At 38.2% G+C, this 26138-nt stretch overlaps 2 protein-coding genes across 8 annotated transcripts in view; one reads left to right on the top strand and one right to left on the bottom strand.

The window, feature by feature from the left end:
* Window positions 1-6404, bottom strand: part of AREL1 (apoptosis resistant E3 ubiquitin protein ligase 1) — a 44672-nt gene extending 38268 nt beyond the window's left edge. For 4 of the 7 annotated variants that reach the window (XM_079906001.1, XM_079906007.1, XM_079906006.1 and 1 more), the window contains exon 1: window positions 6169-6404. The gene's annotated coding sequence lies outside the window, so the exon portion shown is untranslated. The remainder of the gene's footprint in view (window positions 1-6168) is intronic. The other 3 variants (XM_079906003.1, XM_079906004.1, XM_079906005.1) reach the window with 1 other exon arrangement.
* A 79-nt stretch (window positions 6405-6483) lies between these two features.
* FCF1 (FCF1 rRNA-processing protein) lies at window positions 6484-24790 on the top strand. The gene is made up of 8 exons (XM_079913421.1): window positions 6484-6508; window positions 6810-6877; window positions 8069-8140; window positions 8747-8895; window positions 20270-20342; window positions 22095-22182; window positions 23410-23504; window positions 24372-24790. The coding sequence occupies exons 1-8, from the start codon at window positions 6506-6508 to the stop codon at window positions 24418-24420; spliced, it is 597 nt and encodes a 198-aa protein (XP_079769547.1). The 5' UTR covers window positions 6484-6505; the 3' UTR covers window positions 24421-24790.
* The last annotated feature ends 1348 nt before the right edge of the window (window positions 24791-26138 follow it).

The following is a 26138-nucleotide window of genomic DNA, read 5'->3' as shown; positions in this document are numbered from 1 at the left end:
AGTGGTTGACAGTCTGCCTGACAATGCAAGGGACACGGGTTCGAGCCCTGGTCTGGGAGGATCCCACATGCCGCGGAGCAACTGGGCCCGTGAGCCACAACTACTGAGCCTGTGCGTCTGGAGCCTGTGCTCCGCAACAAGAGAGGCCGCGATAGTGAGAGGCCCGTGCACCGCGATGAAGAGTGGCCCCCTCTTGCCACAACTAGAGAAAGCCCTCGCACAGAAATGAAGACCCAACACAGCCATAAATAAATAAATAAAGCAAACTGTCAACAAGTAAAAATAAATAAACACTATTAAAAAAGAATCTATGAGGTGAACACGCAGTGTTAGTGGAGGCTGGGAAGGGACCCTCAATCAGGATCAGCTCTTAAGCTTCTCAGGAAACTTCACACCACTCTCCTGGGAGCAAAGCCAACTCTCCCACTGAATTAACAGTGCTCTGGGAATCAAAGGCTACAAAACACTACCTATGTGGTATTGTTTATTCTCATGGTCAATGACTTTCTCTCCTCAGCACTGGTCAGAGGGGATTATTGGACCACATACATGGCACAGAAAAAGCTCACTGGAAACCCTAATTTATCAAAATTACACATGATCTAAATGCAGTGTGGTATCCTGGAACAGAAAAAGGGTATTAGTGGAAAATTTTATGAATCTAAATAAAGTCTGTAGTCCAATGTTAATTTCTTAGATGTGACAAAATGTACCGCGATTATGCAAGACGTTAACATCAGGGAGAGATCTGAGTGAAAGGTATACAGGAACTTGCTGTACTATTTTGCATCTTTTCTATGAACTTAGAATTTTTCCAATGTAAAATCTGGTTTTAAAAAAAGTACATATGGTTCCACACTTTACATTCTCACTCCCCCTTAGGATTCTGATCATGCCTCCCTAGTCACTGCCCCAGTTTAGGTAATGCTTGGTTAAAACGTTGTTTCAAAACATTTTCGATCCTTTTCTATGGATATAAACCATTTATGCAGCCCAGTTGGGTTTCCTTCTTCACCAAGATATGAAAAACTAGATCACACTTGGGAGGTTTTAACTGTTTTCCTAACAGTTTCACCACATACACCAAGGGGTATCCTTGGAGTTAAACTTCTCTAAGTGGACAAGACAGGAGTTTAAAATAACCTGGGCTGGATCTGTGGATAAAAACAAAGGGACACAACAGAAATGTATTTTGTATATTCTTAGAATATCTTTACCTGATCTCTGATCAAAAGGAATAATGAATAGAAAATACAATGAAAGCATAGGAAGGACTTTTCCAGAAGCCTACAGCAAACTTAATCTCTCACGTCATTGACCAAGATTGAATTACATTTTCTTTCCTAAATTAGAGACTGGTAAAGACAGATGGAATTATTCTTAGCCAACCAGCCCCATCCTTTGGCGTGAAGAGGTGGTTGGCTTTCCCTGAAGCACGTGGCTGCAAGGGAGGAAAGAGAATACATGGAAAAAAGTCTGTTAGGAGGAAGGAGGAAATGGATGCTAGGGGTAGGGAGGTGTGGAGATCAACCAAAAGAATCCTCTGCACTTTTATATCCACAGTATGCCAGCATTTAAGGAACTTTAAAATGTAAAAGCAACTTTTACTATGTAATTACTTTTACTAGCACTTGTGTTTTCTCTTGCTTTTTCAAAGTTCTTGGGGTGGACATGGGAGCTTATACAAGTGCCAAAAAAAGACAGAGAATTAAGTATGGCTAGTAGGTTTCTATGAGTAGTGGGCTTAGTGTCTGTTGGGTGGGTTATGTGGGGTACCAAATTCATGTTCCTTGTATGGTTCTAGTGGAATCAGATGGCCTTGCAGACATACAGAAGCATAAAGACAGGTCATCTACTTAAGCCAATCCCAATTTTTCAAAACAGAAATGTATTTTAAATGCTTTTTAAAGTGTTTTATTTCACTTTGTCTTTAAGGCTAGTCCAAAAGGAACTAGCATTTGTTAAAGGATAAAAATAGATTGATATGGGCTTCCCTGGTGGTGCAGTGGTTGAGAGTCTGCCTGCCAATGCAGGGGACACGGGTTCGTGCCCCGGTCCGGGAAGATCCCACATGCCGTGGAGCAGCTGGGCCCGTGAGCCATGGCCGCTGAGCCTGCACTCCGCAACGGGAGAGGCCACAACAGTGGGAGGCCCGCGTACCGCAAAAAAAAAAAAAAAAAAAAAAAAAAGAGGGATATGCCTTGGGAAGAGAAAGTAGAAACTACACAGGGATATTGTATAAGATCTTAGAGTACCTAAGCAGGAAGGGATCTCAAAATCATTACTAAACCATTCAATCTTTTAATAAAATTTATTGTGGGACTTCCCTGGTGGTCCAGTGGCTAAGACTCCATGCTCCCAATGTGGGGACCCGGGTTAGATCCCTGGTCAGGGAACTAGCTCCCACATGCCGCAACTGAGTTCGCATGCCACAATCAAAAGATCCTGCGTGCCACAACTAAAGACCCAGCACAGCCAAATAAATAAATAAATAAACAAACAAATAATTTTAAAAAAATTATTGTGTTAGTATTTTTAAAATACAATGAACAGGACTTCCCTGGGGCACAGTGGTTAAGAATTCGCCTGCCAATGCAGAGGACACAGGTTCAAGCCCTGGTGCAGGAAGATCCCACATGCCGCGGAGCAACTAAGCCCATGTGCCACAACTACTGAGCCTGTGCTTTACAGCCTGTGAGCCACAACTACTGAGTCCACGTGCCACAACTACTGAAGCCCGCGTGCCTACAGCCCGTGCTCCGCAACAAGAGAAGCCACCGCAATGAGAAGCCCACGCACCGCAATGAAGAGCAGCCCCCACTCGCGGCAACTAGAGAAAGTCCACGTGCAGCAACGAAGACCCAACGCAGCCAAAAATAAATTAATTAATTTTTAAAAATACAATGAACAGATGTTAATAATTAGCATCTCAACACCAACAGGCAAACTGCACTGAAATGAATGCTTCAGGTAAAAGCTCTGAGAAACATGATAACCAATTCCTCAACTATTCAAAGTAACAAAAATTCATATTAAAATCATATGGTGCTGTTTCCAATTCAGGCTAAATGAAAAGACATATAGCTACCATAACTGTTTGGTTTCTAATATCTGAACGATATCACCTCTTTCTATTAAACCATAATTTGTAGTACAGACTTCAAGAGTCCCTTCAGGAAAATGTCATGGTGACATAACACCATATCAAGTCTCAGGCATGCTCACACATACCCACACACTGCAATAAGGTTAAACAACCTCAAAACTTTGGAAACTGCTATACAAAAGAATATTAGTGAAGGCTAAGCATTCATAAACCCTTCAAAAGGCAAAGAAACCAAAGAAAGATAACTAAAATCTACACTTAAGCTATTTAATGACTAAAGTCATTTAAAAGGTAAACTGATCCATTAAGGTCATAAAATTTGATCTGTTATATGGTATGTTACAGTGTTAAATAAATATTACACAACACTACTCTGACCTGAACCACTACCAGAAAGATGAAAAAGTAGAATAATTCCTCTAAAATATTTCAATTTGCGTATCTGTTCAACCACCTACCATAATTTATCTGTACACAAGTCTTTCTCCAATACAGGCCTGAACTTTTTAAGAGTAACCAGCACATTGCCTGGAGCAGAATGGGCCCCCAATAAATGCCTTCTGAATGAATGAACATGCAGCGGTAATGTACTTCTGAGGTATCCTTACGAACCAATTCAATATCGATACCTTAGGAGTAGGGAATGCTATACACATATGCTACCATATTTAGAGGCAGTCAAGCTAACTGAAAAATAACTAACAGCAACTAACGTTTGTTGGGAGAAAAACTCGTATCACATGAGACATAAAAATAAGTGTAAAAACTGTAACTTGAAAAGGAAGAAAATATCTGTGAATTTTTTTTTCTCTTAATGGCCACAAAAGTGAATCTACCTCTAACTTTCTAACATTGAAATACAAGATGTTGGAATCTTTCATCATCCAAAATTTTATATAGAAATTTGTTAACAACTTAACATTAGTAAGTTAGACCAATTAGTGAATGGAATGAAGTCCAAGCCCAATTATGTGTTCAAACTGTGGGTCGACCGCCTTGAACAATTCTTTCTCTTCAAGACTGCAGAAAAGTACAAAACAACCTCTTGACTGCTGAGAAGGACTAAAATTATTTCTTTTTCTCACAAGTATGTAATCAAAAGCAATTACTTTCTGCTCCCGCCCAACACAAAACATCATCTCCCCCTCCCATCACCATCAAAATATGCTATAGAATATCCGACTACTTTAATCTTAGACCATAAGAATCTCAGATTGCAACAAGATTACAATGCAACAAAACATATTTTTCTAAGTATGGTCTCATCCCCCATGGTGTTCCTACATTAATTTAGCTCCCTATCAAGTTTTAACAATCAAGGAAATCAGAAAAGTCTCAGAATAGATATTACAAACTGCTTTTTTTTTTAATGTATTATTGTTCGTGGATTCCAAAATTCAGGGTACACATTACCAAGGGAGTGTTTTTCTGTCAATGCCTGAATTTAAATGCAAATGACTATTTAATTATATGCAATTTTCCCTCTGAACCTATATATAACACTAATCAGTCTCCAAATGTTTAAAACAAACACACCAATCATGTTTACTTAAGAAGCTAATTGCCTAATCACCAAGAGGTTCTAATGCATCGAAAAAGTGGTGGCTATCATATCACCATGACAGCTTGGCAGAAAGGCTGTTCCCGAAAGATTAGGAACTTCTAGTAACCACAAATGGGGTAAAGCAAGAGGCACATACAGTATCTGTAGATGCTCCCATAATAAAATAATTTCCGCATCAAAAATTCAGAGCCTACAAAGTCAGATATGTGCCGTACAAAGCTATCTAAATGCACGCGTGCCTAAAAGGGGAAGCAGAAGTAGGAAGAAAACTGTCTACTCAAATCAACACAAGAAACCACCCTGCAATTGAGCTTTTCAAGAACTGAAAACGTAATAAAGTTTTTGAGGTTATCAACACATTCAAGTTCCAAATTGAGCAACTATATTAAAATACACAATTGGCATACTCTGACAGAAGACACACAACAATAACAGAAAACACTTTAATAGGGTTTAGTCGTGCTAGGAACTTCATACTTCAACTAATTTAGTCTTGTTTACATCCCTGTAAGACAGATACTATTCATTTTACAGGTAAAGAATCTGAAGCACAGATAAAATCACCCAATTACAAACAACTAGTAAGAGGCAGAACAGGGATTTTTAGTTCCACCAGTTAGGCTCAAAATTTCATGTTAATATACTATATTTCATAGTAAGGCTTATGCTGCAATGGTCAGCTTTTTTTTTTTTTTTTTAACCTCATAACCTTTTTGGATTTCAAACACTAGGACAGCTTTGTGCAGTAAGTTAAGTACAGACTTTGGAATCAAACAGACCCAAACAAACCCCTGAACAAAGTCTGAGCCTCAGCTTCCCCATATGTAAAAAGAGGGTACTGAAGTTATTGTGAAGGTCAAAGAAGGTAATATAATTAAAGTGCCAAATACAGTATGTAAGATCGGGGTTCTTAACTTAAAGCGCAGACACCTAGAGGGTTCACGGATGGGCTTCAGAGTCCAAGAGTCTCATAATTGTATGGCAAATGTTGTATGTGTACCCATTTGTTAAAGAATAGTCCGTGGATCTCCGAAAGGTTAAGAACCACCAGAGTACCTAGGAGGTACTCAAAAAATGGAAGCTATCTTTCCCTTTTTGTTCTCAAAAACTCTACCTTTTCCATTAGAGATGACAGACCAAGCCTTCACAATACATGTTAATTATTTCCCAACATTTTCCTGGCTTGGTAACTAGTAACATATGCAAGCTTATGCCTCAATTTTCTAGAGTTAAAAGAGACAATCTAAAGAAGGCCCTCAAACGCTGCTCCATCCCTCGCTTCACCGAGATGAATACACGGTAATCACTCGGGGGAGAATCATGAGGATCGTCCGCCTGGCTACACCAGGCACAATGCCGGCTGGGAGAACCAAGTAGGAACCAGAGCCTCCGAGTAGCACGATAAAGACCTGATGCCCCAGCGCTGAAGGATGAGGAGAATGTGTTTCCCCAAGCTACTGGGCAACCCAGAATTTCGTCCCCCCTACCCTTGCGCTACCTCTCTCTGGAACTCTAGTGCAGTCAGGTCTTCTGGGCTCTGCCCCGTGCTGGAGAGATGCAATAGAGAAACATTACCCGAGCAGGGGATGCAGCACGGCGAAGTCCCAGCTCTGCTACCCTGGGAGGCGGCTGCAGCACCAGCAGAAAACCGTCCCTCGACCCTCCCCAAGAAAACCCAGCACAGAACACTGCCAGGGTCGGGAACCGGCTTGGGCTTTTCCGTTGCCCAAAACGGCTTCCGCTTCCGGGCTAGCCTTTGCCGGAAGCGCTATACGGCTGACGCAAAAGTGTCGTGCTGCTGGTAATTCCGGAAGAAACAACAGTGCGGTGTGAACATGGTGAGAGACGAGGGTTCGAGAAGGGGCATTGTCAGACCACGTTTGGGACAGAGATTGAGGGAGTAGCCATTGGCCAAATTTCCACAATATTCCCCTTGCTTATTTTCATTCTGATCTTAGCTTTTAAGCTGCTTGGAGTGGTGCCTGTTATGCTCTAGCGAGTGGGGAGAGCGCTGGGTTGAGGCAGCTAGAATAAGAAGAGTTGGGTATTTGAGGGAAGAGAGGTGTGGACAAAAGAAAAGGAACTCAAGAAGATGCAACGTACTTTCAACTCTTTTAACTCTAAAATTTTTGTTTTAAGGGGAAACAAAAGAAAACACGGAAGTATGCGACCATGAAGCGAATGCTTAGTCTCAGAGATCAGAGGCTGTGAGTGTCTGGAATCAACTGGGTTCATAGACTGCCCGGAGATATAGAAGTCACGAGGGGATAAGTAGTAAAAGTTTTTGTTGTTGTTTTGTGTTTAGTTTTGATATTATTGTGTCTTGGATTTATATAGCATAGGGTAATAAAGTATAACAGTCACTTAGCTGATGAGCAAGTACACTGGTGAATGGGATGGGAATTCATCATCGCTTAAGTGTTCAATTTGTACCACCGTTTTTATATACTGTATCTGCCATATCACATTTAAGCCTCCTAACAGTTCTGTGAGGTAGGTAGGATTATCTCTATGTTCTTGCCATTACACTGCACATTCCCCGGGAAAAGAAAGGTTTGTTATAATTTTTGAAAGGCAGTGAGGTCAGAGACCATGGCTGTACCAGCACCTGACAACTCAAATATTTTTGAAAGAAAAAATGGGAAAATACATAGATGTCTCCACTTTATAAATCTTATAAGAAGATTTATGACTGTGGAAGAAGAGAGTAGAATGATATTCCCTATTATAAGGAGGAACTAAACAGCTTGCCTGCTTCAGTGAACAATGGACTGAGTTATTAAACAAGGACTAGACTTCACTGTTTCTGAGCCTTAGAACAAAGGAGTGAGTGGTTGTTAGAGCCTTCATTTGTTATTAAATTGTATTCTTGGCCTTTAGTATGTATTTATTATGTAATTTTAAGGAAATTTGCCCCACTAATAATATTCTGTTTCTAGTTAAAGTTAAATTTTGTATATATATTGTCACATTTTAGCGCTTTTTAAGAGACATGTAGGGGAACCCTTTTCCTCCTGCTGTTGAAGCATCTCAGTCTTTAGAAGATAAATGTCAGCCTGTTTACCCACTGCTTGGAAGTGGATTTTAATCCTTGATATGAGAGCTTCTGACTAAGAACGAAATAATAATCTAACCAACATTTATTTATCCATTAACAATTTTTATGGATTATTAGCTAATGGTTTTAAAATTTAATTATGTTTTACTGATTAATTCCAGGCTATTTCCCACATAGTTATTCGTGCTCAAAAAGTGTATGCTGATATTAATATAATGAAGTCACAAAGTAGAATTTCCTTTCTAGACAAAAAAAAAAGAAACTTTTAATTTTCACGAGGTTATAACTGCTATGGTTTTTTCTTCTCCCCTACATTGAATTTACTTGTTTTTTTTCCTAGTAAAGAAAAGGATAGATTAAAACCGAAAAAGAAAGAAAAGAAAGATCCCAGTGCACTCAAGGAAAGAGAAGTGTGAGTAATCAAAAATTTCAAGTTTTCCTTTAAAACTAGAAGAAAGATTCTAAAACTGTAGACCTCATAGAAATTCAGGCTTTCCCTGAACTGATTTGCTCAGTCATTTGTCTGTCTGACACAACTATACAAATGAAGCTATGCAAATGAAAGTGTTATTGATGAGTATATACCAATTCTAATGGTTTGAAGGTTTTTGGACTTCATAGAGCAGTAAAATTTTCCCTAAAATCCTGGGAATTAAATCTAGGATCATTTGTTTTTCTTTGCCAAGAATCTTTCTAAAGAAATAATTGCCATTGTTTTAACATACCAGCATTTCATAAAAGAGAGAATGTGTCACCAAAAAGTAGTAAGGGCATATTTTCAGGATAAAGGTCATTCCTTTTAAATAAATACACTTAACTTTATGAAACCTCATCACATTTTTCTTATTTTTCTTATTTGCTCTAGATTGGTGATGGATATATCATCAGAGGATTTATTAGGATTTATGTCCAAAGAAAGGAAAAAGGAACAAACTGTTCCAAGCAGAGACTTCTTTTTTTTGTTTTTACCAAATATCAGTGTAGACATTACTTTGTGTTTTGTTTCTTTTTCCTTCAGCCCCCAACACCCTTCCTGCTTATTCTTCCAATATAACACACAGCTGGGCCCACCTTACCACATCCTGGTCGATACCAACTTTATCAACTTTTCCATTAAAGCCAAACTGGACTTAGTGCAGTCAATGATGGACTGTCTGTATGCCAAGTGTGAGTATCAGACCTTTCCATTTCTGTGACATTTGTACAGAATAATCATACTTACCAAATACATGAAAAGAGGGGAATGGGGTTCTAGTTTAACTGAATTGCTGGCTATTTAATTTGCTCACCATAGCAATGACCATTTTCAGTGAACTGAAATATAATGCTGGGACTTCCCTGGTGGTCCAGTGGTTAAGACTCTGCGCCCTCCCAATGCAGGGGGCCTAGGTTCGATCCCTGGTCAGGAAACTAGTTCTCGCATGCTGCAACTAAGAGCCTGTGTGCCGCAACTAAAGAGTCCACATGCCGCATCTAAAAGATACCACATGCCTCAACTAAAGATCCCACAGGCCACAACGAAGACCCCACGTGCTGTAACTAAGACCCAACGCAGCCAAATAAATAAATAAATTTTAAGAAAAAAAGGACTGAAAAGAAATATGCCAAAAAATGTTCAAAAAAAAAAAAAGACATTTATGAAAAAACAAATATACGGGCTTCCCTAGTGGTGCAGTGGTTGAGCGTCTACCTGCCGATGCAGGGGACATGGGTTCGTGCCCCAGTCTGGGAAGATCCCATGTGCCGCGGAGCGGCTGGGCCCATGAGCCATGGCCGCTGAGCCTGCACGGCCACAGCAGTGAGAGGCCTGCATACCGCAAAAACAAACAAAAAAACCCACAGAAATATGATGCAAACTTGACTGGGAATAATTAAACTTTCACAATTCATAAAACACTTAGCATGCTTTGATCATCATTATAGACATCAATTTAGAAAAAAAATAGGTGGGGAATTTTCTGTTTTAGGATTTTAAAACAGATTTTAAAATTCTGGATAAATGAAAATTTATTTCACTTCTCACTATTTATTTATTTATTTATTTACATTAAGTAGGAAACATCCTCCATTCCACTCCAATGTGGAAAAGCTAAATAAGACATTTTGCCGTTTACAATCAGAGAACCAGAAATGATGATGGTCAACTATTCTTAAGTTTATTCAGTGTGATGTTTATTTGTACCACAAAGGATCTAAGGTAGTTTATTTACACGTAGGTATGCAATTTACCATTAATAGATTTCCCTTGTGTGTTTGGGTATCTCTTCCTTCAAATGATCTTCTCTTCCTACCATGAGAAGGAAAAAAAAATTTAGGCCAAGGACAAGGGAATAACTTCCTAATAGATGTGTTGCGTATTGTGGTGGCTTTATATTCATATATTTTCCAGTCATCTAGTTGAAGGTACAAATGAAAATTAGACTTTAACTTGGCTGTAAAGAATAAATTATTGGAGTCAAAGGAAAAAATGCGCACCTCCATCTTTAATATTTAAAAGATACTATATAATGAACATTTACAGAATGAAAGTAATGTGAATGTTGTTTATTGATTTATTAAAATTAGCAAGATCGGGGGGCCTTCCTTGGTGGTGCAGTGGCTGAGAATCCGCCTGCCAATGCAGGGGACATGGGTTTGAGCCCTGGTCCGGAAGGATCCCACATGCCGCAGAGCAACTAAGCCCATGTGCCACAACTACTGAGCCTGCACTCTAGAGCCTGCGAGCCACAACTACTGAGCCTGAGTGCCACAGATACTGAAGCCTATGCGCCTAGAGCCAGCGCTCCACAGCAAGAGAAGCCACCACAATGAGAAACCTGCGCACTGCAACGGAGAGTAGCCCCCGCTCGCCACAACTAGAGAAAGCCCGGGTGCAGCAACAAAGACCCAATGCAGCCATAAATAAATAAATATTTAAATATTTAAAAAATTGAAAGAAATAAAATTGGGAAGATGGGATAAGGCATGTGTGATGAGTAAGAGAGGTAAATAATTTAAATGCCTAAAATTAATAAATGTAAAAAGTAACTGCACACTATAAAACTCTTAAAGGAAAACATAGGCAGAACACACTACGACATAAATCACAGCAAGATCCTTTTTGACCCACCTCCTAGAGAAATGGAAATAAAAATAAACAAATGGGACCTAATGAAACTTAAAAGCTTTTGCACAGCAAAGGAAAACATAAGATGAAAAGACAGCCCTCAGAATGGGAGAAAATATTTGCAAATGAAGCAACTGACAAAGGATTAATCTCCAAAATATACAAGCAGCTCATGCAGCTCAATATCAAAAAAACAAACTACCCAGTCCAAAAATGGGCAGTAGACCTAAATAGACATTTCTCCAAAGAAGATATACAGATTGCCAACAAACACATGAAAGGATGCTCAACATCACTAATCACTAGAGAAACGCAAATCAAAACTACAATGAGGTATCACCTCACACCAGTCAGAATGGCCATCATCAAAAAATCTAGAAACAATAAACGCTGGAGAGGGTGTGGAGAAAAGGGAACCCTCTTGCACTGTTGGTGGGAATGTAAATTGATACAGCCACTATGGAGAACAGTATGGAGGTTCCTCATAAAACTAAAAATAGAACTACCATATGACCCAGCAATCCCACTACTGGGCATATACCCTGAGAAAACCATAATTCAAAAAGAGTCATGTACCACAGTGTTCATTGCAGCACTATTTACAATAGCCAGGACATGGAAGCAACCTAAGTGTCCATCAACAGATGAATGGATAAAGAAGATGTGGCACATATATACAATGGAATATTACTCAGCCATAAAAAGAAATGAAATTGAGTTATTTGTAGTGAGGTGGATGGACCTAGAGTCTGTCATACAGAGTGAAGTAAGTCAGAAAGAGAAAAACAAATACAATATGCTAACACATATATATGGAATCTAAAAAAAATTAAATGGTTCTGAAGAACCTAGGGGCAGGACAGGAATAAAGACGCAGATGTAGAGAATGGACTTGAGGACACAGGGAGGGGGAAGGGTAAACTGGGATTAAGTGAGAGAGTTGCTTGGACATATGTACACTGCCAAATGTAAAATAGATAGCTAGTGGGAAGCAGCCACATAGCACAGGGAGATCAGCTCGGTGCTCTGTGTCCACCTAGAGGGGTGGGATAGGGAGGGTGGGAGGGAGATGCAAGAGGGAGGAGATATGGGGATATGTGTATATGTATAGCTGATTCACTTTGTTATAAAGCAGAAACTAGCACACCATTGTAGAGCAATTATACTCCAATAAAGATGTTAAAAAAAAAAAGATGCTAGTTACACGTATAAGTTTTAAGGTTTTTTTTAGAATTTTTGTTGGGGTGTGGTTGGTTTATAGTGTTGTGTTGGTTTCAGGTGTACAGCAGAGTGAATCAGTTATACATGTACATATATCCACTCCTATTTAGATTCTTTTCCCATATAGGCCATTATGGAGTATTGAGTTCCCTGTGCTACACGGTAGGTCCTTATTATCTATTTTATATACAGTAGACTGTATATGTCAATCCCAATCTCCCAATTTATCCCTCCCCCCCCCCAAGTTTTAAGTTTAAATAAAATATTTAAGGGACTTCCCTGGTGACGCAGTGGTTAAGAATCTGCCTGCCAATGCAGGGACACAGGTTCAAGCCCTGGTCTGGGAAGATCTCACATGCCGCGGAGCAGCTAAGCCCATGCGCCACAACTACTGAGCCTGCGCTCTAGAGCCCGCGAGCTACAACTACTGAAGCCTGCGCTCCTAGAGCCCATGCTCCACAGCAAGAGAAGCCGTAATAAGAGAAGCCACTGCACTGAGAAGCCCGTGCACCAAAATGAATAGTAGCCCCCGCTCACCGCAACTAGAGAAAGTCCATGCACAGCAACGAAGACCCAACGCAGCCAAAAATAAATAAATAAGTAAATAATGCTAAAACAAAACAAAAAAAATAAGGCATCTATGTATCTTATTTAAATGATTCACACTTTGACTTCTTGAAATACTGGACACAGAGTTACACACTGATGAGGGACAAAGTTGGTTTAACTGTAAAGTACTGAGCAGACACACAAACCAAATGAGAAGCCATGCTCAGAAAAATAATTTTTAGGCCTCCAAAGATAAAATAACAATCTGACTTTATTGTTCTAGGGTAATGTACTGTATCAGGGACTCCAGTTGTTTCAGTGGCACTGTGCCATGCCACCCAGATCATATCTGTCAGGTGGGATTAAGTGGGAACAGAAACTGATCCAATCAAGCTGCCAGTAAATTGACTGAAATTTGAAGGCTGTAATGTAGCAGTGATTTTGGACAGGAACAATGTGAGGAACTAAACATAACAAGACTTGGTCACTCCTGCTATGTCTTTGCAGTAGAGCATTCTATTTTTATGACAGTATGTAAAATCCTATTACATCAAAATTCTGGAACACATGGAACTTCTATAGAAGCATGATGTGTTATCTGCCAACAAGATATTAAACCAAATTCGTCTGGTGTTTTCCATAAATAATTCCCTACTATTGTCTGGCATCTAGTAAGTATTGACTACGTTTGTGAAAATAGAATTCTAGGAATGACATATCCTATTTTCTGTGATTTCACTGAAGAAAGAACATATTGTTTTATTTGTATATTTCATCTCAGTAATGTTTTACTATTATAATTCCATGTTAATATGTTATTCTTGGTACCATGAAGTCATAGTATTTTCCAAACTAAGTGATTTGTTATTTCTTTGAAAGTTAGTGGTATATTTCTTTCATAATCTTCATTGTCACCATTAACAATAAATATGAAGTGGCTCTACTACACAGAGTTTAAAGAAGGGTGCTAGAATATATGGTGTGCTGTTCCTGTCATCCAGGATTTGACTATCTAGATGGAGAGAGGAGATGTCAATAGATGAAAAAAAGATAATCATAATGCCAGCTGTTTGGAACTATGAATTACTATGTTCTGGTGTTGTGTTCAGTGCTTTTCATAATTGTCATAATCCTCACAATAACCTAATATGATGAGTAGTATGTCCCCATTTTACAAATGAGAAAACTAAACAGAAACTTGAAGATTCATTTCTTCATTCGATAATGATCACTCTTGAGTATCAGATATTATATAATATAGGAATTCAAGAGAGGGTGAGTGCTACTTGATCTGAGCTTCATAGCTTGGTTGGATTTTAGTGAAGAGAGAGAGAGAGAGAGAGAGAGAGAGAGAGCATTCCAGGCAAAGGAAAGGACACTCCCAAAGGTTGAAAACATGAGAGCAAATTTGGTGAGAATAGTTGGGCTCAAGTGAGTATAAGTGGGAGAGTGAAGGTGAAACTCAATTCTATCCACAAACATTTCTTAAAGATTGGCAGAAGTGGTTTGGAGACAAATTGTTGAGTGCTTTAAGTAAAAAGCTAAGGAGTTTAGACTTTGTTTTACAGGAAGTGGTGAGTCAAAAATCATTTAACTTGTGTTTAAATTATGTAAATTATAATAGTAACATGTACATTAAAACTAAACAATACAGGGACTTCCTTGGTGGCACAGTGGTTAAGACCCCATGTTCACAATGCAGGGGGCCTGGGTTTGATCCCTGGTCAGGGAACTAGATCCAACATGCATGACACAACTAAGAGTTTGCATGCTCAACTAAGGATCCCATGTGCCGCAACTAAGGAGCCTGCCTGCAGCAACTAAGAAGCCCACGTGACACAATTAAGGAGCCAGTGAGCTGCAACTAAGGAGCCCGCCTGTTGCAACTAAGACAGTGCAACTAGATAAATAAATAAATACATATTTAAAAAACAAAAAAACGAAAAACTAAGCAATACAAAACATAAAAAGAATAGGCAAAAGTTCTCCCCCGCATCAGGCCGTGATTTTACTTCCCAGAAATAATCACTGTTAATAGTTTGGGTATTACCTTCCAACCTTTTACAATTAATAAAAATATAGATGTAAACATAATTGGAATTATACTATGCATGCTTTTTGGCCACCTGTTTTTTTTTCACTGAGTAATGTATCATGAACACCTTTCCATGTTAATACATGCTACGAAGACCTTTGTACAGCTTCAAGCATTTCAAAACTTGGATGCACTAAGATGAAAAAAATCTAGAAAATATACATTAACATAACCAATGTTGCAATAAATATCTTTGATTATCTTCCTAAAAAAAAGTAACTGCATAAGTTTATTATTAACCAAGTTATAAAGGTAACCACCAAGTGAGAAAAACAACCAATGAATTAAAATAGTCATCTCTATGGATCAGAATTGGTGGGGTGGGAAAAGATCAGGGGATGGTTACTTTTTCATATAGTCCTTTTCGTATTTTTTTTTAAGCTATGTACATCTAATACTTTATTTTATTTTATTTTATTTATTTTTTTAACCGTACGCGGGCCTCTCACTGTTGTGGCCTCTCCCGTTGCAGAGCACAGGCTCCGGACGCACGGGCTCAGCGGCCATGGCTCACGGGCCCAGCCGCTCCGCGGCATGTGGGATCTTCCCGGACCGGGGCATGAACCCGTGTCCCCTGCATCGGCAGGCGGACTCTCAACCACTGCGCCACCAGGGAAGCCCACATCTAATACTTTAATTTTTTAAAAAGCCTCTTAGAAATCATAAAGAGTAGTCTGAAGTTGACGCACTACCATGCCTGTAAAAGTGTATTAGGGTGGCCTGTATGAGGGAAGACACTAATCTTGGTAGACTTCTTGTATTCCTATGGCGTTCCTGCTTCTCCAGGAATGCTGTGACCTATTTATAAATGAAATAGATGGAGGATTCGAGCATGGCCCCTTGGAGGTGAATTGCTTCCCTGACTGTATAGCTCTGCCACTATTATCTAAATGGTTATTGTTTAGGGGAATTCTCTGGCCGTCCAATGGTTAGGACTCGGCACTTTCACTCTACTGCTGAGGGCGCAGGTTCAGTCCTTGGTCAGGGAACCAAGATCCCACAAGTGCGTAGTGTGGCCAAAAAAAAGAAAAAGAAAAAAAGATGATTGTTTAGGATAGCTTTAGTCCTATAGTTAGGTTTTTCTGCAGATATGGATACCATAGAGTATAGCTATAATGCATACAGCTAAATGTTCTCATGGTGCCTTTTCCAAAAACAAGCTTATTAAGGAAAATACCACTTTCTGTGTAACATAATACCTCAAAGTAAAGTCTGAAGAAACATTCTACTACAGTACAAATTCAGTTATGTAGGAGATTCCTTAACTGTTTTAAGCTCTGCTTATTTAATTTTTCTTCACTTGCCTTTATTTATAAAAGAATGCCTTTATCTTCCTCTTGCCTTGGAGAGGCCCCTTTGACCTTTTCATAGCTCCTGGTCCCTTGCATTTGATATTCTAACAAAGGAGCATGGTTAGCTACCCATGAGCTTTCTTTTCTGCCCATGAGTCCTCTTTGTAGTGATCTTCCTGAGCCTGCTTCCCTGCTCCTGATGCAAGCCCTTGCTTCAGTGCTACATGGCTCTGAAATTGATCCTTTTAAGACATGTATTGCCCTCTGATTCCATGACTGTCTGCTCTTCCTGACTTCTTCTTTCCTCCATTTTACAACTGCTTTTTCTTCTGGGCATTGTATTTTAGTTTAAGATTTTTTAACTTTGTTTGCTTTCAAGAGTGTTAATGTATTTGTAAAAAGAAAATCTAGCATAAAGAAAATGAAAGTTCCCTATAAAGCTTTTCCTCAGAAAGGGGCAGCTTTTAAAAATTCATATACAATTTCTGTGGGGTAGAGATTACTTTTGTTTATTAATGAGAATAGATCATGCATTATTTACTTTTTTATCATATACCATATAAGTCACTCATTTAAGATATATGAGTCAGGGAATTCCCTGGTGGTCCAGTGGTTAGGGCTCTGCACTCTCACTGCCGAGGGCCCAGGTTCAATCCCTGGTAGGGGAACCAAAATCCCACAAAAAAATAAATAAATAAAATATATGATTCAGTGGCTTTTAGTGTATTCATAGTCAATTTTAGAACATTTTCATTATGTGAAAAGAAACTGAGCTCCTTAGCCATCATCCCCCAACCCTTCCTATTCCCCCCAACCCCCCGCCCCACCCTGCCACACATAGGCAACCATTAATTTGCTTTCTCTATATATAGATTTGCCTATTTTGGACATTTCGTTAAAATGGGGTCACATATTTTTGGTCCTCTTTCATTTTAGTGTAATGTTCTCAAGGGTCATTCATGTTAAAGCATATATCAGTATATCGTTTCTTTTTGCTACCAAATAATATTCCATTTTATGGCATTGTATGGATAGATCACGTCTTAGTTATCTATTTCTCCTTGCTTTTTACATTGAACAAATACATCTTGAACATTTTTCTGTGCCAATATATATAGATGGGCCTTATTCTTTTTTTCACTTATAGTATTCTTTATTTTTTTTTGTTGAAGTATAGTTGATTTACAACGTCGTGTTGATTTCTGCTGTACAGCAGAGTGACTCAGTTGTACACATATATACATTCTTTTTTATATTCTTTTCCATTATGGTTTATCCCAGGATATTGAATATAGTTCCCTGTGCTATACAGGGAAGGACCTTGTTGTTTATCCATTCTCTATGTAATAGTTTGCATCTACTAACCCCAAACTCCCAGTCCATTCCTCCCCCACCCCACTACAAGTATTCTGTTGTTTAAATATGTCATTTTTAAAGACTAGACATTTGGATTATTTCCAGTTTTTACCCTATTATAAACAAAGCTGTAGTGAATATCTTTGTGAATGTGTCTCTGTGTTAGGGTGGAATATTTCTTTTGAATACATTTTCTAGAAGCCATATTGCAATATCAAGGGAGTATATATTTTTTAATTTTAATAGGTATTGCAAAATTGCCCTCAAATAGTTATACAAATTTATACACCTACTTACAATGTGAGGATACCTATTTCTTCAAATATTGGGTGTTTTCATCTGTTTAATTTTTGCCATCCTAATAGGTAGAAAGTATAATCTTGTCTCAATGTATATCTCTTTAACTAGGAGTGAAATTGAGCATTTTTATGTTGATTGACCATTTGTATGTCTTCTGCTATGAACTGCAATGTAGCCTGGTGGTTAAGAACCCACTCTGAAGCCTGACAGTCTCAGTTCAAACCTTGGCTTCACCTTTTGCTGTCTAGTTACTTCATTGTACTTCAGGTTCCTCATCTATAAAATGGGAATAATAATAACAATGCTACCTGATAGGAATTGTTCTTAAGATTAAACGAGATAATCCTTGTGCTTAGCACAGTGTCTGGCAAATAACACATAATTCCAAGCTATTATTTTTTTAACATCTTTATTGGAATGTAATTGCTTTAAAATGTTGTGATAGTTTCTGCTGTATAACAAGGTGAATCAGCTATACATATACATACATCCCCATATCTCCTCCCTCTTACATCTACCTCCCACCTTCCTTTTTTTTTTTAACATCTTTATTGGAGTATAATTGCTTTACAATGGTGTGTTAGTTTCTGCTTTATAACAAAGTGAATCAGTTATACATATACATATGTTCCCATGTCTCTTCCCACTTGCATCTCCCTCCCTCCCACCCTCCATATCCCACCCCTCTGAAGTCAGGCAGCCTGATTCCTCCAGCTCCATTTTTCGTTCTCAAGATTGCTTTGGCTATTCGGAGTCTTTTGTGTTTCCATACAAATTGTGACATTTTTTGTTCTAGTTCTGTGAAAAATGCCAGTGGTAGTTTGATAGGGATTGCGTTGAATCTGTAGATTGCTTTGGGTAGTAGAGTCATTTTCACAATGTTGATTCTTCCAATCCAAGAACATGGTATATCTCTCCATCTATTTGTATCATCTTTAATTTCTTTCATCAGTGTCTAATAGGTTTCTGCATACAGGTCTTTTGTCTCTTAGGTTTATTCCTAGGTATTTTATTCTTTTTGCTGCAATGGTAAATGGGAGTGTTTCCTTAATTTCTCTTTCAGATTTTTCATCATTAGTGTATAGGAATGCCAGAGATTTCTGTGCGTTAATTTTGTATCCTGCTACTTCACCAAATTCATTGATTAGCTCTAGTAGTTTTCTGGTAGCATCTTTAGGATTCTCTATGTATAGTGTCATGTCATCTGCAAACAATGACAGTTTTACTTCTTCTTTTCCAATTTGGATTCCTTTTATTTCGTTTTCTTCTTTGATTGCTGTGGCTAAAACTTCCAAAACTATGTTGAATAATAGTGGTGAGAGTGGGCAACCTTGTCTTGTTCCTGATCTTAGAGGAAATGGTTTCAGTTTTTCACCATTGAGAACGATGTTGGCTGTGGGTTTGTCATAATATGGCCTTTATTATGTTGAGGAAGTTTCCCTCTATGCCTACTTTCTGGAGAGATTTTATCACAAATCGGTGTTGAATTTTGTTGAAAGCTTTTTCTGCATCTAATGAGCTTATCGTATGGTTTTTATTCTTCAATTTGTTAATATGGTGTATCGCATTGATTGATTTACATATATTGAAGAGTCCTTGCATTCCTGGGATAAACCCCACTTGATCGTAGTATATGATCCTTTTAATGTGCTGTTGGATTCTGTTTGCTAGTATCTTGTTGAGGATTTTTGCATCTATGTTCATCAGTGATACTGGCCTGTAGTTTTCTTTTTTTGTGACATCTTTGTCTGGTTTTGGTGTCAGGGTGATGGTGGCCTCGTAGAATGAGTTTGGGAGCATTCCTCCCTCTGCTATATTTTGGAAGAGTTTGAGAAGGATAAGTGTTAGCTCTTTTCTAAATGTTTGATAGAATTCGCCTGTGAAGCCATCTGGTCCTGGGCTTTTATTCGTTGGAAGATTTTTTAATCACAGCTTTAATTTCAGTGCTTCCAAGCTATTATTATAAAGCTCTTTGTATATTAAGAAAATTTACCCTTTGACAAATGTGTAAAAATGTTTTTTCCAGTTTATTTTTATTTTACTTCAGTATGACTTTTTGTTTGATAGTTGTCAAACAGAAGTTTTATATTTTTATGTGATCAAATTCATATTCTCTGGTTAATTTCACGGTTTCTTTTGGTTCACATTTAAATATTTTGATTCACATTTAAATTTTCTTCCATCTAGAATTTATTTTAATATATAAACAATGACAAGGATCCAGCTCAGTTTTTTTCCCCAGTTATGTTTATGACAGATACTTTATGGAATGTGATGTGGGGTTGGAACAGTTCCCTAGTTTCTTTATAGATAAGGATTTTATTCTTCTCTAGTTCTTATTGTTCACTGTACTGTGCTTATTTTGCTGTCATTTCAAAGATTCTTAACAGGGGAATTCCCTGGTGGTCCAATGGTTAGGACTCTGCGCTTCCACTGTTGGGGGCCTCGGTTTGATCCCTGGTCAGGGAACTAAGATCCCTCAAGCCGTGTGGCACGGCAAACAGTAAATACATATACATACATACACACATACATGCGTACATACTCTCAACCGGATATAATTCAGAGAGAGTTAAATCAGTTCCTTTACAAGTTCTGTTACTAATTTTTTTTTCCTAACAGGTATCCCTTGTATAACTGACTGCGTAATGGCTGAAATTGAGAAATTGGGGCAGAAGTATCGAGTGGCTCTAAGGTAGGAAGGACCTGGTCCAGATTTGTTCTAGCTTGGTGTAATGAAGATTGTTTTGACCCTCCTTCAACTGTTTGCTATCCGAAGATTTCTTGTCTGATTAGTTTAAATAAAAATCATACAAAATTAGTTAACTATTTATAATGAAGAAAGCAAACATTGGAAGGTTAGAGGTTTTCATGCTGAAGCTTTTTGAACTAAGTTACTTAGTCATATTGGTCTCATGGGCCTCCATTTAAGTTCCTCTAGATTTTCAATTAGAAAGTGTTTTTCTGTTAGTTTGTTATCTAGTTATCTTCTTCAGAATTTCACATGTAAAGCATTTTGAGTTTACCTAAAGAAGTTTTGAGTTTATCTGGAAAGTGCCCTTGAGTTTACAGCAGTGGTTCCCAAAGTGTGGCTCATGGAACCCTCCCCCACCCCAGGGGTCCTAGAGACCGTTGCAGGGAGTTTGCAAAACTGTTTTCATAATAATTCCAAGATGTTGCCTTTGTCACTGTGCTGACATTTGCACTGAATGCAAAAAATGCCAGTGCCTTAGTACAAATCAAGGCAGTGGGCCCAAATAATGCTAGTAGTTTGTGTATTCTTCACTACCACCCACTGGCAGTTGAAAAAAAATGCCAGTCACTTAAGAATATGCTTAACAGAGCAGTAAAATTCATTAACTTCGTTAAATCTCAACCCTGCAGTACACATCAGTATTCTGTGTGGTGAAATGTGAAGTACACATAAAGCATTTCTCCTGATGGCTGCTCAGTAACCTTTCTGTGGTAATCATTTCATGGTGTATGTAAGTTAAATCATAATGCTGTATACCTTTAAGCTTACACAGTGCTGTATGTCAATTATATCTCAATAAAACTGGAAGAAGAAGAAAAACATACCAAAGGATGAACGTTGTCTCTATGAAAAGCATTTTTGTGCTTGAGTTGTGAGCTGAACCAGCTTCTTTTTCATGAAATATCATTTTTATGTGAAGAACAACTGGCAAACACTGATTTTTCAGACTTTGGTATTTAGCAGGTATTTTCTCAAAAATCAATGCAATGAACCTGTCACTTCAAGGAAAACAACTTGCTCTGTTAGTTACCAATGATAAAAATTGAGCTTTCAAGTGAAAAACTAGAGTTTTGGAAAATCATAAGCTTATCACATTCCCAATACTAAAGACCTTTCTGTTGAGACCAGTGAAGGCATTAATGAATATGATTTTTTCCTTTTTTTTCCTTCCACATTGGTACATACAACTCTACCTCATTTTTTAAAATAGGATAGGGGTACCAAAATGTATTTAACTTTTACCTTGCTGGTGGATAATCAGATTATCTCCAATTTTCCACTCTTCTAAACTGTGTAGTAGTGACATCCTTGTGCCTATATTCTTGTACATGTGTGTAAGACAACTTTCTAAAAGTAAAATGGTTAGGTTAAAATTGATTTGGTTTTGAATCCTGGCTTTTCCCAGCTGTGTAGCTTTGAACAAATTAATCTCTCTGAATCTGCTTCTTTATCTGTAAAATGGAAATATAATAATTCAGTTTTGTGACAAGTACATGATGTAAGGCACAGCAGCTGTCAGTCAGTAATTCCCTTCTCTCTAAATTGTCTTTCAATTAGAAGATAAGCTTCAGGAGGAGAGGGGTGTCTTAAAAGCTCCAGATACATCACATTACTCTTATTTCACTGATTGAGAGTCATAAAGTTATTCAATTGCTTGAATGTTTTCATTAATCCACTTTTATAACCATATAGGATTGCCAAGGATCCAAGATTTGAACGATTACCATGCACACACAAAGGAACCTATGCAGATGACTGCTTAGTACAAAGAGTAACTCAGGTATCATCATTTTTAATATGTACTTTGTGCTATTTAAAAAAAAAAAGATAAACTTATTTCCTGAATGTTCATGTAAAGTATCTAGGAATATAAATGATAAAAAAAATTATATAGAATCCCTTCATGTGAAGTGTAGGTGTCCTCATTTACTTGAGAAAATGGATTGGAAGTGTATACTGTAACCATAATGGAAAGATCACTGGCTGAGGGAGGATTTCAAATCTTAGCACTTGCATTTATTGGGTGTGTAATTTGGAGCATTTACTGATTCTTTATTCCACAAATCTTCTCTGTGAGATGGTTTAAGTGAGTGAGTATAGACATAATAATGTATCAGATTCCACCTCCCTGTGAATCTAAAGTGAGGTTCCATTTACTCCCTGTGTAGGAATTTTGTTATGTCTAAGTCTCCCAGGATGCTGTTTCACACATACCCTAGAATAAGTAGGTTTTTGATTCTTGTGTTCTGGCTTCCTTGTCAAATACTACAAGGACTTTTGCTACTGATTGCACTTAAAGAGCCTCTCTCTGCTGAGGATAATCATCTTCATCTGGTGACCACACTGCCGTCCTTTTAGCCACTTCATCCCATGGGTGGGGGCAGCATTTCCCTTAATTTCCCACAGCATGGCTGACACCAATCTGCAACTCTTTATAAAACTCAGTGAGAGATTTGGGTAGGATGGAAGTAAAGTACAATACAAGTTAGTTCCAAACTGTAGCTAAATGTTAGTGCTTTTAGAGCTGTTTGATTCAGACTTGTCCTGGAGATCATCCTATTCTGGCTTTAGGGCCAAGGAGGCAGCCTACCCCCACTGCTAGGAGGCCTCAGAGTAAGTCAGCCCCGGATATGCCACAGACCGCAAAAGTTGTGCCCTCGGATCTAAGGCACTTACTCTACCTTTGTGTAGAGCCTCTAAGGGCGTTTTCCCAAAACCAAGGAATTGTCTGTCACAGATACGAAAATCCTCTCCACTTATAAGACAAAAACCAATTTGCAGCTTTTAAATAGTTTTTCTATCTTCTCCCTCTCAAGATTCTTAGAACTACATTCAGCCCAGGCAGCTTATAAATTTGAGCTCCTAGATCATAGTAGCTACTCAACAAATTGGTTTAGCCTTTCCTTTCCTATTTACTGTGAAAATGAATAGTTCTTCAGACTAGCCAGTGGTTGTATCCAGTATCACTGAATGAGCTCTATGTGAACACCCAATGGATCTCTTCCAGCACAAGTGTTACATTGTGGCCACAGTTGACCGGGACCTTAAACGAAGAATCCGGAAGATCCCTGGAGTTCCCATCATGTACATTTCTAACCATAGGTGAGAACTTTCTCTTAGGGAAGTGATTAAAAGTATATAATTGATATCAATTAAAAATGAGGTCAAGTTATAGAAGGATTTGAAAGAGATTGATGTATCAAATGTTTACATAGTTCTATTTGAAGAAATGAGGCAAAGTAACAAGAACAAAGGCAAAAGATAGAGCTAGGATTTAGGAATGAGGCAGACATTCACATTGTTACAGTAAGATCACTAGAAGAAATAGGGAGATGTGTGGCTTTAAATACAAAGCAGTAATTAAAATCAAGCTAACCTTTTTGGCTAGAAATATTTTTTTGAAACCTAGTGCATGTGATTAGCACCTCATCTGGGAAACTAAAAGTTTATTAAAAAAACAAAAGCTGTGGAAACCCAGTGCCAGCTGGGCCCCAAACTGTTGGCAGGTCTGTGAGTCCAGGGAGGCCAGCAACAAAACCACCTAATCAGCCCTCACAGTTGTACTAAATAATAAATAAATGACCACTATTTTAAGCCAAAACAAACAAACAAACAAAAGCTGCTTTTTATCCTTCTTGGATATTCCTATGTCAGTCCTCAGATATTATTGGCCAGCTTTTATCCTGGGACAAACACAACAGAATGGGAAGAATATGGGTGAGGACCTTGGACTTACCTGGACTCAGAGCCTGGCTCCCCAACTTAACTTTCTCACTTTGAAGAATAAAGATAATATAGTCAGCATTTTGCTGTAAATCATTCATTATGATAGGCCTTTAAAATTTAGTTCCCACTGACAAAAAGGATTCACAACAGGAGGTGAGAGTGATGTAATCAGTAAAGGATGGGTTTTTAAGGTGGGTTCTGGACCCACATTTCTTACCAGTGTTAATTTTTTGTTCTGATCAGGTACAACATTGAGCGGATGCCAGATGATTATGGAGCCCCTCGGTTCTAATTCTTAAAAGACAAATTTCCTCTGCCTTCCTTCAACCAACTTTCTCTTTTGCCAGTTCATTAAACATGCTATAGCATGAATTATTATTCCACTCACCCATTTGCTCTGTAATGAGCTCAGTATGGTTAAATACACTCACTTTTTAATATTTTTGTTGTTGTTGAGTTTTTTTTGTTCTGTTTTGTTTTGTTTTTGCGGTACGCGGGCCTCTCACTGTTGTGGCCTCTCCCGTTGCGGAGCACAGACTCCGGACGCGCAGGCTCAGTGGCCATGGCTCACGGGCCCAGTTGCTCCGCGGCATGTGGGATCTTCCCGGACTGGGGCACGAACCCGTGTCCCCTGCATCGGCAGGCGGACTCTCAACCACTGCGCCACCAGGGAAGCCCCTTTAATGTTGTTTTGAAAATTATGTTTTGTGTCATTTTAAAATTTGTTGCATCTTTTTATAAATCAGATAATTGCTCACATAATTTAATGGTCATTTTATATTGATTTACTCAACAAATATTTATTAAGGTGATACTAGGTATTTAATAAGATATGGTCTTATCCTCAAGATACTCATTTATGATGGAAAAGAGAAACATGTAGATGAATAAATACGGTAAAATAATGATGCTAAGATAAAAGTATGAGGGAGTAGACATACAGGTGGAAAGAATGATTTCTTTCTGCTTGGTTGGAATGGGGAGGGGAGAAAGACCAGAAGCAGTTATGTTTGAGTTAATCTTTAAAAAGAACTAGAAAGGGAAGGTGTCTGTACCCACATCTGAGACTCCAGAGGTAGGAGGTGGGAGGGAGGGGGCTTTATATGACATGCTAAAGGGTTTGGACTTAATCCTAAGGTCAATGGGGAGTTATTAAAACTTTAATTAGGGTGGATAACATAATCAGATTAGATGTTTTACATGATCACAACATAGCTAAGAATGGACAAATAGATCATTGAAACAGACTAGAAAGTCCATAAGTAGACCTATATATTTATGGCAATTTGGTATGTTATAAAGCTGGTATTTCAAATCTATATGAAAAGGAAATTACATTAAAAGCCAAATATTGTGGAGTCATTCCATTAGGGTTAGAATCCTGATTTCCCCAGTTGATATCTGTATGAATTGGGCAAACCACATAGCCATTTGATGCCTTCTTTGCTTCCCTTTTTAAATGTTTTGTTTAATCCTCAAAACAACCCCAATAAGATGGGGTTGAATTGAACAGTACCTGTTACAAGTAAGTGTTTTTCAATAAATGTTAGTGATTATTGTATTATAATGACAAGTTGGCTATCCATTTGAAAAAAAAATTAGATTTCTACCTCATATCCTTCACGAGAAAATGTTTCAGCTGGATCAAAGTCTAAATATTTTTTAAGCTATGAAAGTATTAGGAAAAAACAAGAAAAATGTGTATAGGCTCTGAGTAGAATTCTTAAAAGAAGATGAAGAACATAAAAGCCATAAAAGAAAAGATTGCTAAGTGTGGATACATTAAAATTAGATTTCTCTGCAAAACAGCTTCCCCCAAAATTAAGACAAATGACTGACCAGAAGATTTTCCAATATATATAACAAGGGTATGAGGAAATGGATAGTCACGTAGTGCTGACAAGAATGCAGATAAGTATAACCATTTCAGACAGCAGTTGGGCAGGATCCACTAAAATAAAAATTGCAGATATCGTGTGAGCCCAGTTCTATTTTTTGGTTATTTACAGG

Source organism: Stenella coeruleoalba (genome assembly GCF_951394435.1).
Source record: "Stenella coeruleoalba genome assembly, chromosome: 2".
Classification (NCBI taxonomy): domain Eukaryota; kingdom Metazoa; phylum Chordata; class Mammalia; order Artiodactyla; family Delphinidae; genus Stenella; species Stenella coeruleoalba.
This window is presented reverse-complemented; position numbering and strand designations above follow the sequence as displayed.

What these genes read in the sequence shown, in the direction of transcription:
- FCF1 (XM_079913421.1), top strand. An exon ending in AGTCTCAGAGATCAGAGGCT is followed by an intron (nt 6,878 to 8,068) that starts GTGAGTGTCTGG and finishes TTTTTTTCCTAG; the next exon opens with TAAAGAAAAGGATAGATTAA. An exon ending in ATGTACATTTCTAACCATAG is followed by an intron (nt 23,505 to 24,371) that starts GTGAGAACTTTC and finishes TGTTCTGATCAG; the next exon opens with GTACAACATTGAGCGGATGC.